Source organism: Notamacropus eugenii, chromosome 2, assembly GCF_028372415.1.
Source record: "Notamacropus eugenii isolate mMacEug1 chromosome 2, mMacEug1.pri_v2, whole genome shotgun sequence".
Lineage (NCBI taxonomy): Eukaryota > Metazoa > Chordata > Mammalia > Diprotodontia > Macropodidae > Notamacropus > Notamacropus eugenii.
Window position 1 is genome coordinate 462,045,441 of NC_092873.1, and position 14,159 is coordinate 462,059,599.

At 36.6% G+C, this 14,159-nt stretch overlaps 1 protein-coding gene across 1 annotated transcript in view; it reads right to left on the reverse strand.

Annotated features, from left to right (window-relative positions):
* LAMC1 (laminin subunit gamma 1) overlaps positions 1-14,159 on the reverse strand; it is a 144,431-nt gene that overhangs the window by 33,626 nt on the left and 96,646 nt on the right. Inside the window, exons 4-11 of the mRNA XM_072648436.1 lie at positions 10,692-10,858; positions 7,955-8,143; positions 6,966-7,083; positions 5,613-5,711; positions 5,392-5,528; positions 4,978-5,100; positions 4,694-4,883; positions 4,248-4,360 (exon numbers count right to left, since the gene is read on the reverse strand). Of these exons, the coding sequence (XP_072504537.1) occupies positions 4,248-4,360; positions 4,694-4,883; positions 4,978-5,100; positions 5,392-5,528; positions 5,613-5,711; positions 6,966-7,083; positions 7,955-8,143; positions 10,692-10,858 (1,136 nt within the window). The remainder of the gene's footprint in view (positions 1-4,247; positions 4,361-4,693; positions 4,884-4,977; positions 5,101-5,391; positions 5,529-5,612; positions 5,712-6,965; positions 7,084-7,954; positions 8,144-10,691; positions 10,859-14,159) is intronic.

The following is a 14,159-nucleotide window of genomic DNA, read 5'->3' on the forward strand; positions in this document are numbered from 1 at the left end:
AAAGTCAAGGCTTCTGCATCCAAAACCTCCAAAAAAAAAAAAACATGAAATGATCTCAGGCCACAGAAGAGCTCAAAAAGAATTCTGAAAATCAAGTAAGATAGAAGGAAGAAAAATTGGGGAGAGAAATGAAAGCACTGCAAGAAAATCATGAAAAACGAGTCAACAGCTTGCTAAAGGAGACCCCAAAAAATGCTGAAGAAAATAACATCTTTAAAAATAGACTAACCCAAATGGCAAAAGAGATCCAAAAAGCCAATGTGGAGAAGAATGCTTTAAAAAGCAGAATTAGCCAAATGGAAAAGAAGGTTCAAAAACTCACTGAAGAAAACAGTTCTTTAAAAATTAGAATGGAGCAAATGGAAGCTAATGACTTTATGAGAAACCAAGAAATTACAAAACAAAATCAAAAGAATGAAAATATTGAAGACAATGTGAAATATCTTATTTGAAAAACAACTGACCTGGAAAATAGATCCAGTAGAAACAATTTAAAAATTATGGGACTACCTGAAAGCCATGATAAAAAAAAGAGCCTAGACATCATCTTTCATTAAATTATAAAGGAAACTGCCCTGATATTGCAGAACCAGAGGGTAAAATAAATATTGAAAGAATCCACCGATCACCTCCTGAGATTCCAAAAGGAAAACTACTAGGAATATTGCAGCCAAATTCCAAAGTTCTCAAGTCAAGGAGAAAATATTTCAAGCAGCCAGAAATAAACAATTCAAGTATTGTGGAAATATAATCAGGATAACACAAGATCTAGCAAGCTTCTACATTAAGGGATTGCAGGGCTTGGAATATGATATTCTAGAAGTCAAAGGAACTAGGATTAAAACCAAGAATCACCTACCCAGCAAACCTGAGTATAATACTAAAGGGGAAAAATGTCATTTAATGAAATAGAGGACATTCACAATGAAAAGACCAAAGCTGAGTAGAAAATGTGACTTTCAAACACAAGAATCAAGCAAAGCATGAAAAAGTAAACAGGAAAGAGAAATCATAAGGGACTTACTAAAGTTGAACTGTTTACATTCCTACATGGAAAGATAATATTTGTAACTCTTGAAATTTTTCTCAGTATTTGGGTAGTTGGAGGGATTATATACATATATAGACAGAGGACACAGTGTAAATTGAATAAGAAGGGATGATATCTAAAAAAAATAAAATTAAGGGTTGAGAGAGGAATATATAGGGAAGAGAAAGAGAGAAATGGAATGGGGCAAATTCTCTCTCATAATAGAGGCAAGAAAAAGCTTTTTCAATGGAGGTGAAAAGGGGGAGGTAAGAGGGAAAAAGTGAAGCTTACTCTCATCACTTTTGGCTTAAGGAGGGAATAACATGTACTCTCAATTTGGTATGAAAATCTATCTTACACTACAGGACAGTAGGGGAGAAGGGGATAAGTGAGGTATGGGGGGGAATCATAGAAGGGAGGGCAAATGGGAGGAGGAGGTAATTAGAAGTAAACACTTTTGGGAAGGGACAAAGTCAAAAGAGAGAACAGAATAAATGGGGGACAGGATAGGATGGAGGGAAATACAGTTAGTCTTTCACAACATTATTATGAAAGTCTTTTGCATGACTATGTATGTATGGTTTATATTGAATTGCCTGCCTTCTCAGTGGGGATAGGAGGGAGCAAGGGAGAGAAGTTGGAACTCAAAGTTTTAGGAATGAATGTTGAGAATTGTTTTTGCATGCAATTGGGAAATAAGAAATACAGATAATGGAATATAGAAATCTATCTTGCCCTACAAGAAAAGAGAGAAAATGGGGATAAGGGAAGGGAGAGGTGTGATAGAAGGGAGGGCAGACTGAGGGAAGGAGTAATCAGAATGCATGGTGTCTTGGGGCGGGGGGAGGGGAGAGATGGAGAGGAAATTTGGAACTCAAAATCTTGTGGAAATGAATGCTGAAAACTAAAAATAAATAAATAAAGTTAAAAAAAAAAAGATGGTAACTGAGCTGTGTCTTAAAGGAGGAGAGGGATTCTTATGTATCAGAGGGAAGAAGGAAGTGAAATCCAAGCAAAGGCACTTAAATTATTATTTATTATTTAAATATTTTACCGTCATCTAACTTGTTACATGTTTGTGTCTTGTCTTTCCAACTAAAAAATTCCTTGAGGATAGGGTTTGCACCCCAGATTTGTAATTTCCAAAGTGGCTATACGTATTAAGTACAATGTCCAGCATGTATTAAGTACACAATAAATACTAATTTAATTAACTTAAGTAAAGTGTTTATAAGGTAACATGTTGTTCTACCCTTTTCTGTTTTTAAACACTGTAACACATTCCTTCTAAGGATTTATTATATCTCCAGATGAAAAGATTCTCATTAAAAAAATCCAAACCAAATAAAGCCAAAAGGGGTACACAAATAAAGTCCAAATGGGTACTCAATCAAGGTATAAAGACTGATATTATAAACAAATCAGGGGAACAAGTAATAGTTTATTTGTCAGATTTATGGAGAATGGAGAAATTTATGACCAAAGAAGAGATAGATAATTTTGATTACATTAAATTGAAAAGTTTTTGCACAAACAAACCCAATTCAACCAAGATAAGGAGGGAAGCAAAAAATTGGGAACAAATTTTTATGAACTAGTGTCTGTGATAAAGGCCTCATTTCTAAAATATATAGAGAACTGAGGCAAATTTACAAGAATACAAGCCACTCTCCAATTGCTAAACGGTCAAAGGATATAGTAGGCAGTTTTCAGAGGAAGAAATTAAAGATATTTGTAGTCATATGAAAAAAATGCTCTAAATCACTATTGATTAGAGAGATGCAAATCAAAACAATTCTGAGGTACCTTATCACATGTCAGATTGGCTAACATGACAAAACAGGAAGATAAATGTTGGAGAAGAAGTGGGAGAGTTGGAACACTCTTCATTGTTGGTGGAGCTATGAGCTGATCCAACCATTCTGGAGAGCAATTTGGAACTATGCCCAAAAGACTATAAAAGTGTGCATGTACTTCTAGGACTGTATCCCAAAGAGATCATAAAAATGGGAAAAGGACCCACATGTACAAAAATATTGATAGCAGCTTTTTGGGTGATGGCCAGGAACTGGAATCTAGGAGACGCCCATCAATCGGGGAAACAGCTGAACAAGCTGTGGTATATGAATGTAATGGAATACTATTGTGCTATAAGAAATGACGAACAGGTGAACTTCAGAAAAACCTGGAAAAAACTTATATGAACTGATGTTGAGTGAGATTAGGAGAACATTATACACAGGAACGGCAACAGTGTACAAGGACTGTTTCTGATAGACTTAGCTCTTCACAGCAATGAAAGGACCTAAAACATTTCCAAAGGAGTCTTGATGCAAAATGTCATCCACACACAGAGAAAGAACTATAGAACTGGAATGCAGAATGAAGCAGACTATTTCCTCTTTTATGTTTTGGTTTTTCTTATGGTTTCTCCCATTCTTAAGTTTTAATTCTTCTATGCAATATTACTAAGGTGAATATGTGTTTAATAAGAATGTATGTGTAGAACCCATGTAAGACTGCATGCTGTCTTGGGGAGGGCGGGGAAAAGGAAGGGGAGAAAATTTTAAAACATATGGAAGTGACTGTTGAAAACTGAAAACAAATAAATTAAAAAATATCCAAAGCAAAATATAAATCAAATACTGTAGCTAAAAAATGAGATTTATTTTATGTTTTGAAGCAAAGATTTCTTAGAGTGTGTCCTTAAAAGCAAGATGAGAAATAGTTTTGCTAAGTTGTAGCTAGGTTACCTCTTCACCAGAAAGTGAGATACCAGGTAATGAATTATTTTGGTCAAAGCAACTAATTTAAGAAAATTTCTAAAGCACTGGAGGTGGTGCTGGTGTGTGCAATATTTATCAGAAGAAGGAGTTTCTGTAAAGATTGTCACAGATCTTCTGATACATAAGGATCAAGTGAAAAATGGGCATTTTTATGCTTTATGAAAAATATACTTTCCTTGAATTCTGAACTTCAGTATTAAAAACTCACAAAATTTATAAAGTGTGGCAACTCCATTAAGTACCAAACTAATATTTACCATTATATTATGAGTGGAGGAAAAAAAGATTTGCTATGCAAATACTTGAGAATAAAATATAAAGAACACTAAAGTATCTATTTTTGTAGCCTTACGATACAACATTATAATCACTCCAGAACAAGAAGTGTTCTTCATACTACTCAGAGCCTTTCAAATTATTTTATAACTTACTTCTTTCACTGTATGTCCCACGAATCTTGATAGAAGTTAAATTATTTAGTAGTTTTTGAAATTCAAAAGGAGTAAGGGTAGGTCTCCAGGGATAATCTGTTGCTTCATGAAGTCTATGGGGAAAAGTTCGTATTAGCTTCTGTAGTCATAGTTTCTGGAAACTCACAATGCACTCTTTGTTCATTCTACCACCAATACAATATGTTAAATGCACAAATGTAAAAACTCACAGAGCTTTCAGTTAGTCTGACACAATCACTGGAAAAGGTGAATAGTAGGAAGCCATCCTTTTACAACAGGTATATTAGGTAAACAGATACATTACTCAAGATAAGATCTACAAATTATAGTAATCAACTCCTCTTCTCTTCACTCCCTTCTCCCTTACCCCAAAAGCAAAAAATGGATTTGATGCCCTCATCTGGCAAAGAAGGCTGCCACCTTACCTAAAAACGTATTTCATAGTGGTCTCACTTGGATAAGAGTTGCCCTGAGCAATTAAAGGAACAGATACTCTAAGACCAGCTCCTTCAAGAACCAGATCTTCTGCAGAGAGTCGTGTATCCCGCCTTTCCACTCGAAAGGAGAAAGTGAGATTCTGACCATAACTCAACAGATGGTTACCTAAAAACTTGTCTGAAATACAGAAACAATATACCAAAGACAGGCAATGAAGTAGGAATATGGATATATAAAAGTACCAAATACATGCCTTTCTAGTTTCACTTACCAGGAGCAATGAAGTATATGGGAAAGTAGCTATCTGAGATCACAGATACCTCCTGGCTCTCAGAAGACCACTGCAGTGAAGTCTCAGAGCCATCCCTCTGCTCAGCGCGCCATCCTTCCTCATCTGGAAGCAGAGAACGAGAACACAAGCGCTCATGTAGTTGTGATGCTGCGTTAAAGCTATAACTGGCAAGGCTACATTTCTCATGTTATGCTTTATCTATTTAGTACATGATTTACACTTGCCATTAAAGCCTAGGAATTTTTTAGTCATAATTTTCCCCATTAAATAAAAAAGCTAACCGAGGCAAAAACTACACACACTCACTGTAAATCTCAGAAAGCCATTACGAGCACTCCTTTTAATAGTCAAAGTACAGTCTTAGCTGTTCTGATATGGAAAGACCGAAATTACCTATCTGGAAAGTGGAAGTGATGAAATGGATACTGTATCCTTCTGCGTTTGTGCAGACAGAAGAATGCCCAAAACAGAAGCAAGGTGTACAGCCTCGAGGATTGGATGACTCCAAGTGAAAAAATCCAGGTTTGCACCTATAGATAAATGGAAAAAGAACTGTTTATAGGCTAGTATGTCACTGGAAAAAACAGAGTGGAGTTGCAACAAGGATCAGCTACCTCTCACAGTTGAATCCTTCCACATTGTCTTTACAAATACAACGCCCAGTTTCAACATTACACTCATCTGTACTTCCAGCAGAGTTGCAAGAACATGGCCTATTGAATACAAAAAAAGATAAAAATTCATTAAGAAGCATAGAGATCCTCAAGTATAACTGGATAAAGAAATCTCACTCTGAAATAGTTAACTTTTAATTACTGAACAAAGTTAACAGTTAATGAACAACGGTACAGATAACATCTAGAAATCATCTATCTAGATATGTGCGTATATAGATAGATAGAAGAGATACCTATCAATCTATTCAGAATGCATTTCAAAACTGCACATGTATATGTGTGTGTATGTATATACAGAGATAGAAGATAGATCTGTATGTATACACACGCGTGCGCACGCGCAATTTTAAAATGCATTCTGAGTTGTACCTAGGAAATATTCCATTTAAAAGACTGATATAATTACACTACACTGATTCCAACCGAATCTTCTCCTGACTTGACACTACTTACTGCCAGATCAGAATTTGGCCAACAATTGAGAGGTGAGGGCTTTCATGTATCGGAGTATATGAAGTACAAAGTGAAAAAACTGTGAACTGGCACCTGTGTGGTACAATGGAAAGGACAACGGGTCTGGAGTCAGAAAGATTTGAGTTCAAATCTTGCCTTGGACACTTAGTAGCTGTGTGAACCTGGGAAAGTCATTTAAACTCTGTTTACCTCAGTTTCCTCATCTGTAAAATAGGGATAATTATAGCATCTGCATCTGAGGTTTGTTGTGAGATAAAATTAGAAAAAGCTTGCCATAAAGCAAGTGCTATATAAATGTTAAAATCCAAAAAACTGACTATGTTATAAATGTATTCCACCACCACCACCTCCCCATGGAAAGTTACTGTGCCATAAGAAACAATAAATATGAACCCTACAGAGAAGCATAAGGATGAGAGGTACTATGAATTGATACAAAGTGCACCAAACAGAACCAGGAAAACAATATACATGGTAACTATAGGGAAAATGCTAAGACTGCCCAAAAAACCAAAAGTGAATTTTAAGCAATTACAATAATGATCAAGTTGGGCCCCCAAAGAAGAGATGAAAACAAATGAGCCTTCCTTCTTTCTTTGGCAAGGAGGTTGGATGAGATTCAGTTGATGTGTTGGCTGGTTTGGTTTAACTGCTTTTTTCTAATCCTTTTTAATTTTTTGTTGCAAGGGATAGCTCTCTGGCTAGGGAATGAGGGCTACAAATATGGAAACAGAGGTGGCATAAAAACAAAAGACACTGATAAAGAAATACATCTCCTTCCTACTTGCATACTAATATTTATTTCAAATTCCTTACCTACATCCTGCCTCAGTAAGAGAGTGGAATCCAGGCTGACACTGATCACATTTGTCACCCATCACACCTGGTTTACAGCTACATCGTCCATAATTATCACACTGTGTACTGAGAGAGCCTGGGTAGGAAAAGAGATCGATTTTATAATGTTCTATTGTCCATCAGAGAACATGTCATAAAAGGCAACAGCAAGATAAAGGGTCAGATAAATTCCCACAGAACTGGCTAAACAGAAACTGTTTCCAAAAACTGATTGGGTTTACCTTTCAGATGGCTACAGATAGATCAAATACCAATTTCAAAACCAGACCTAATCTGAAATCTGTGCTTTTTAAAGCTAAGTTGGAGGTTAGCTATCACCTTCACCTTCTACATCTATAATAGTATTCACTTACCAATCTTAGAGAAAGTCACAAATCAGACTTTACACAATGAATACTGCAATTGATCATTTAACTGCAGGAGATTACAAAGGTCCATGATCCCTATAAGGACAAAGACCTCCCCTCAAGGAATGACTAAAGTGAAAGTCATCCACATAGAGAGTGGAGCTTTAAAAAAAAAAAAAAAGTGAGGGGGAATTTCTGAGACACAACAACACATAGAAGCACTTGAGCTTTATAAGGTAATTAACCCAAATAAAATAATTAATAGAATAAAGCTCACAAAACAACTATCTTTCAGTCAAAATTCAAATAGTCTGATTCTATTTATAATTATTTACAAAAGTATTATTCAAGCAAACCCATACACTTCTTAAATATACCAGAAAAGTACATTAAAGTACAACATGAAAAAGGACAGGAGGAATCCCATATCATTTAAAAGGAAAAGTACACATTCTACCCTTGTTTGCTAGGATACCCTGATAACCAAAGCTTTACCTGTGAGGAGTGTACAGTGTACAGATTTTTAAATCTGGCTTTAAACAGTAAAAGTGCAGCCAAAAGCGACCTTGATCTGGCAGAAGGCCTTACCCTCTTACTTACCAACAGGGCTACAATGGCATGGCAGGCATGCTTCCTCATTCCCAAGACGATAGAAATTCTCCCGACACCTTTCACAATTGGCACCATCAGTATTACCCTGGCAGTTGGTGCAGTGGCCACCATGGCCCGTAGAACGGTACAGTTCAGGGTCAAAGTAACATTCTTGTGATCTTCCATTGCAATTACAAGCTGTAGAACAAAACATCTAAGTTAACTAAATGCCTGTCCTTCAAAAAGGACAATCAAAGGAACGTGCAAAAAGGTGATTCCCTTCTCCCAAGACTCCCCGACATATTTCTATAGAGCCTGCTGCTAAATCTGTGGTGTTAGAATGAGAATAATTAATTTACAATTTCCTATAGTAGGATGCATCAACCAGATCATAAACACATTTTCACAGGTGATTCCAAATCATCATGCTGCCAAACTATCAAGGCTTAATTATGCTCAAAAACAGTATTAGCACTGCCATAAAACATTAAGGAGCTCCTATAATGAGGAAGTTTTAAATCTAGCAGATATTCACATTAAAATTAAAAGCCAAATCCATGTCTTTTGGTCCCTGACCACAGAACAAGATGCCTATGAGTACCAAGCTAAGATTTTACCTTAAAAATATTTTAGGCACCAAGAAACATGAATCAATGACAAAGGACATGAACCTCAACCTTAAAACTTATCAATGTTGTGTCCCAGTCCGGGAAACTCTCTAATACAAGGCTCAGATGAGTGTCTCTGGAGCCCAGAATGGGCAAAAAGGTAAAGTTCAAATGATATCCAGAGCTTCTTAGTCATGGGAAGTTAAAAATTCCAACTCTTTTATCCCCACAAATATTGACAATTTTGGAGAAGTCTGGTTCTTATCATCAAATTTTCATGATTCAGTATTATTCCTGAGGAATAAAAAAGAATGAAGACACTCTGGAAATATACAGAGGCCTATGAAGTGATTCAAATGATTGAATTCTTATTACTATGTGATTACAACTCTGTTTCAAAATTATATATTTATGTTGAATAATTCATGAAATAGGGCAATTTAACATTGTTATTGTTAAAATAATAACAAAATTAAACTCAGAAAGGTCAGGATTTTATTCTAGCTTGGCCCCTATATCTCTCTCATGTAAATAATGAATGACAATCACTTTTCCTTCTATTTTAAAACGAACATTGAAGGGATAACTGCAATATAAGATGATATAACAAAACATAAAGTTATGGGCAGTATAACGTAGTGGAAAGAGGACCATATTTAAACTAACTATGGGACCATGGGCAGCTCATTTAATTTTGCTGAGTCTCAGTACCCTAAGTCATTGGAACGGAATGATCAAAGGGTTATTGTGAGAGTGAGATGACATACTGTTGTGAAATGCTTTATTTTTTCCTAAAGAAATACATTTTAATGGGATCTTTATTTTATTTAACATGAAATATTTATATGAAGCACTGCATTAATTAAAATAAAGATCCCATTAAAATGTATGTTATAGGAAATCAGAATGCAATAAAAAGATTTTTAAAACTATCTGTTGTCTTTTGATAACTTAAATTGAGCCTTATCCTTAAAATAAAAACAATAAAATTATTTGAAGTTAGAAAATGTCAGTGTAGGGTCATTCACTAAAACATCCCTATGCTCAAGTTTTCTTTAGAACGAGCATTTTGCCAAATAAAGAAGAACAAAATGCAAGGAGAAGGGTTCTCTCTGTGCTCCTGGAAGTGTGCTTAGCACCAACCCATCTCTATTCTTGCTCCCTCATGGATGTATTTCCAAATTAAAAGACAGCTGCCTACCATTCAGAGATGCTGCATTCCAAAACATCAAGCTATAATCTCCATAATGGTCACAAGCTGTTTAAGCTTTAAAGAACTAAGTCCAAAAATTTAGCCTTACATTTCCCAGATGTTGACTTTTATGGGATAAATTATTTCTGTTCATAATGCTCCAGATAACATTTGGTTAGCACCTTGTAAATTTACAGTCACTTGTGAACTAGGGAATAATGTAGTTAAAGCCTTGTCTAACTTCCTTCCACATAATGTACAAGTTTGAAATACAGCGTATGTCAAGTTATGTTTTGTTTTTTTTAAAGAGGGAGATGCCATACAGTAAAAGCAGCGTTTTAAGACATAATGATCTGCAGGAACATTATCTCACTAGTTAGCTAGCTAGCTATAAATTAAGTATAGATAGTTCTTTGTATAATGGCTAATATAATACTATAAACAAAAGTATTCTCAGAATAGGAAGAGCTGATGGAAAACTATTTAACTTGTTTTTTTCCATACACAGATTTTTAGTAACTTTATGTTTGAACCGTCATTGGATTAATATACCATAAATATAGATACTCTTCCAGATGGGTAATGATCTACATTGCTTTGGTTTTCTGAGAAGGTAAGATAGGGATAACATATAAACCCAAGCAAAATTCTGAATTCTTATGACTCAAGAACAATTTTGTAGGTATGCCCATCAAAGTATTATCATAAATCAGATTTGTAATTTGTATATAGCTGACTTCATCATTTGTGTCTGTAATTTCCTACTAACATGACTGCAGTCTCCTATTAAGATTCCTTCAATTTTCAAAGGAAAAACTGTTGTTTCTGAATTTTTTTCTTAACAAAAATATAAAATGAAGCAATTTACATGCTCCCTTTTTCTCTACTAGGGATTATAAAGACCATTTATAGGTTAATTAGTAGGAGTCATATGCAGGGTACTTACGCAGACATTCACTGGCACTCTCTGCAGTTGCTCTCCTCCATGGCCGGTCATTAAAGAAAGGAAGACACTTTTCACAGTCTACTCCATAGGTGTTGTGTTTGCAATTACATACCAACTTATCAAAGTTGTTCTTCACACACTCACTTGCGTGTCCATTGCATTTACACCTGCAGAGAAAAGTAAACTAATAAAATACAACTCCCAAAGAGTCATAAAAAATGATGTTTGTGGGCAGTGAGGTTGTAAAGATAGAAAGAAGCTGAAGAGAATTTCAGAGCTTTCTAGATAAGAGATAAAGTAAAAGTTCTGAGCAGAGATAGTTTATGATAGCCAAAAACACAACTGATTATATAAGTGGTCATTGTTAGCACTTTTTCTAATGTTTAAATCTTTACCTGATATGATACGATGATGAACAAAGGACTCATGACTCATGCTGTTAACTACTTACCAAAGGATTTTAGAATCATACGTTGGGTAAAAATAAAAGTAAGTCAAAGATGGTGAAGACTGCCATTAACAATGAAAAAACATCTCAAAGCACACGTCAGCCAGCAGAAGCATCTTCATGAACAAGGGACAAAATAAAGTGAATAAAGTCAACCTTCTGTTTCTCTTCCTGTTTCCATATCCTATATATCCATTTGCTTCACCCCTCAGACTTTCTCAAACCATTACCCCCACTGCTCTGATCTCCCTTTCCTCATTCTCAAACTTCAACCCAATACTTCAATATTTCAGTTCTTCATCTTGCCCTTGCTCACTCCCTTGTCCTATCATTGCTCTTCTCTTGATAAACCTCAGGACTACTAATACCATTACTCAGTAAACACCCAAAGTTCTGGAAGCTGTAAACTACCAGCCTCCAATAGCATTCTCCTGTCCTCATAAATTCATCAACAAACATACTTATCCTTCCTTTAAATTCCTCATCACTCAATTCCCATGACCTACTTCTCCACCTCTCATTGATTCTGATCAGCCACGATAATACCTTTGATCTTGCCATCAAGTGTCCACTTCTATGTTCATGAAGTCTGAAACTCCCTTCTGATCTCAACCTGTGGTCATTTCATCACTCCCTGTACCTTTTAAGCCCAAAGCCTGTTCTTTGTCCTCACCACAACCTCCAATCCCTCTGTCACTCAGTTCTTTTCCAGGGGCTCTCACTACTGTATTGTTACACTCTGTTTCCTTCTCTATCTTGATCTCTTAGTGAATGAAGCAATTCAACTTCACACTGGCCTCTTCTCAGTCCCTTGTACCCTTATCCTAGTTCTGATCTTGTCCTGCCAAGCCTCAACTTTGGAATAATTTCACCATCTGCAATTTTTACTGAAAAGAAACTGGAGAAAATGGCAAAACTGAATTGATTACATCCTTAACAAATATATAATTTCAACTGGGCTCTCACTGTAGCAATGCAACCCTTTTTATACTGCTTTAATCAACACACTGTCATCATAGTGACTTTTCTAAACCTTTACACACACACCCCACCCCCCAACAAGTCTCTTATGCATCTCCTTGTCCAACTCTCTCTGCTGGTAACTTTGCCTCTTACTTCACTGAAAAAAACTGAGGGCATTTACCATGAGCTTCATCTCATTCCCTATTCACAGAACCCTTAGGAATCTCTGATTCCTTCTCCCTCTCTTGCCCATCTCACATGTAGTGGTGGCCCTTCTTGCCAAAGCAAACCCCTCTACAAGCACATCCAGTCTTCCACAATAAATTGCTTCCCTCTGTCATCCCCACTCTCTAACTCATCTTCTATGTCTGTCTACTGGCTGCTTCCCTACTATCTAAAAACAGGAGTGTGAATCCCTCATCTTCAAAAAAACAAACAAAACCCACCAACCCTCAAAACCCTCCTTTGACCCCTCCATCTCCAGTAGCTATTGCCATTTATCTCTCCTCCCTTACGTGGTTCAACTCCCACAGTAAGTACTTCCACTTCTCCTCCTTCTCTTTCTTCACTTCTGTTCTCTGCAGTCTGTCTTCTGACCCCATCACTCCACCCAAACTGCTCTCTCCAAAATTTCCAGCGATCTCTTGTTATATCCAATAGCCTTTTCTCAATACTCATTCTTCTTAATTTCCCTGTAGTCTCTGACACTATCACCCTCTTCTCCTTGATACTCTTTTCACTCCAGGTTTTTGGTACGGCATTTTCTTTGGGTTCTCCTCTTTACTTATAATCTGACCACACCAACAAGTTTCCTTTATAGGATCTTCCTCCAGGTCATACCTGCTAATAACCATGGGTGTCTCACAGGGCCTTGTCCTGAGCCTTCTTCTGCTATCCCTCTATACTATTTCACTTGGTGATCTCACCAGTTTCTATGGAGTCAATGATCATTTCTATGCAGATGATCCTCAAATCTACTAATTCTGCTCTAATCCTCTCTCGTGATATCCAGTCTCACATCTTCAGCTGTCTATTGGTCATCTCAAACTGGTTGTCCCAAAGACTTCTTAAACTCAACATATCCAAACCCTTTGCTTAATCAGCTGTTATCCTAATGATAATCTCTTCACTCTCACCCCACAGGTCTCATCTGATGCCACATCTTGGTCATTCTATCTTGCCAGCATCTCTTGTACACATCCCCTTCTCTCCTGACACTGGCACCATCCTGGCACAGGTCCTCATCACCTCATACCTGGACTATTGTAATTACCTATTAGTTGGTCATCCTGCCTTAAGTCTCTTCCTACCCTCATCTACTCAGCTGTCATACTCATCTTCCTAATGTGTGGGTCTGACCATCACAGCCCCATTAAATAAACTCCAGTGGCTCCCAGTTACTTCTGGGATCAACTATAATATCCTATTTGGCTCTTAAAGCCCTTCACTAACAGGCCCCTTCCCCTTCCTACTTTGTAGTCTTCTTACAACTTACTCTATTCCATTGACACTGATCTCCTTGCTGTACATCATATACAATACTGTACACCTCCCTTCTCCTTGAATTTTAATGGGTTGTCTCCCATGCCTGCAATTCTCACCCTTTTCATCTCTATCTCTTGGCTTCCCTGGCTTTACTTCAAGTCCAAGCTAAAAACCCATCTTCTCCAAGAGGCCTTTCCCAATTCCCTTTAATGCTAGGGCTTTCCCTTTTTCTGATTATCTTCAGTTTACCTTGCATATATCTTTTTTACACATAGTTGTTTTCATGTGTTCATCACCAGCTGTGAGCTCCTTGGGACCAGGGGCTATGTTTTGCCTTTCTTTGTATCCCCAGAGCTTATTAGCACAGTACCTGGTATGGAGAAGATGCTTAACAAATGCCTGTTGACTTGTTTAATGGAGGGCAATGACAATGTGTGGTTATTTTTGTATCCTTGGGAACAATTAGCATAAGGTCTTACTCATAATAAGCAGTTAATATGCAGGTTTAAATTGATACAGTTTTTAAAAAAACTTAATTTATCACCTTGAATAATTAAAACTAAACCAAAGAA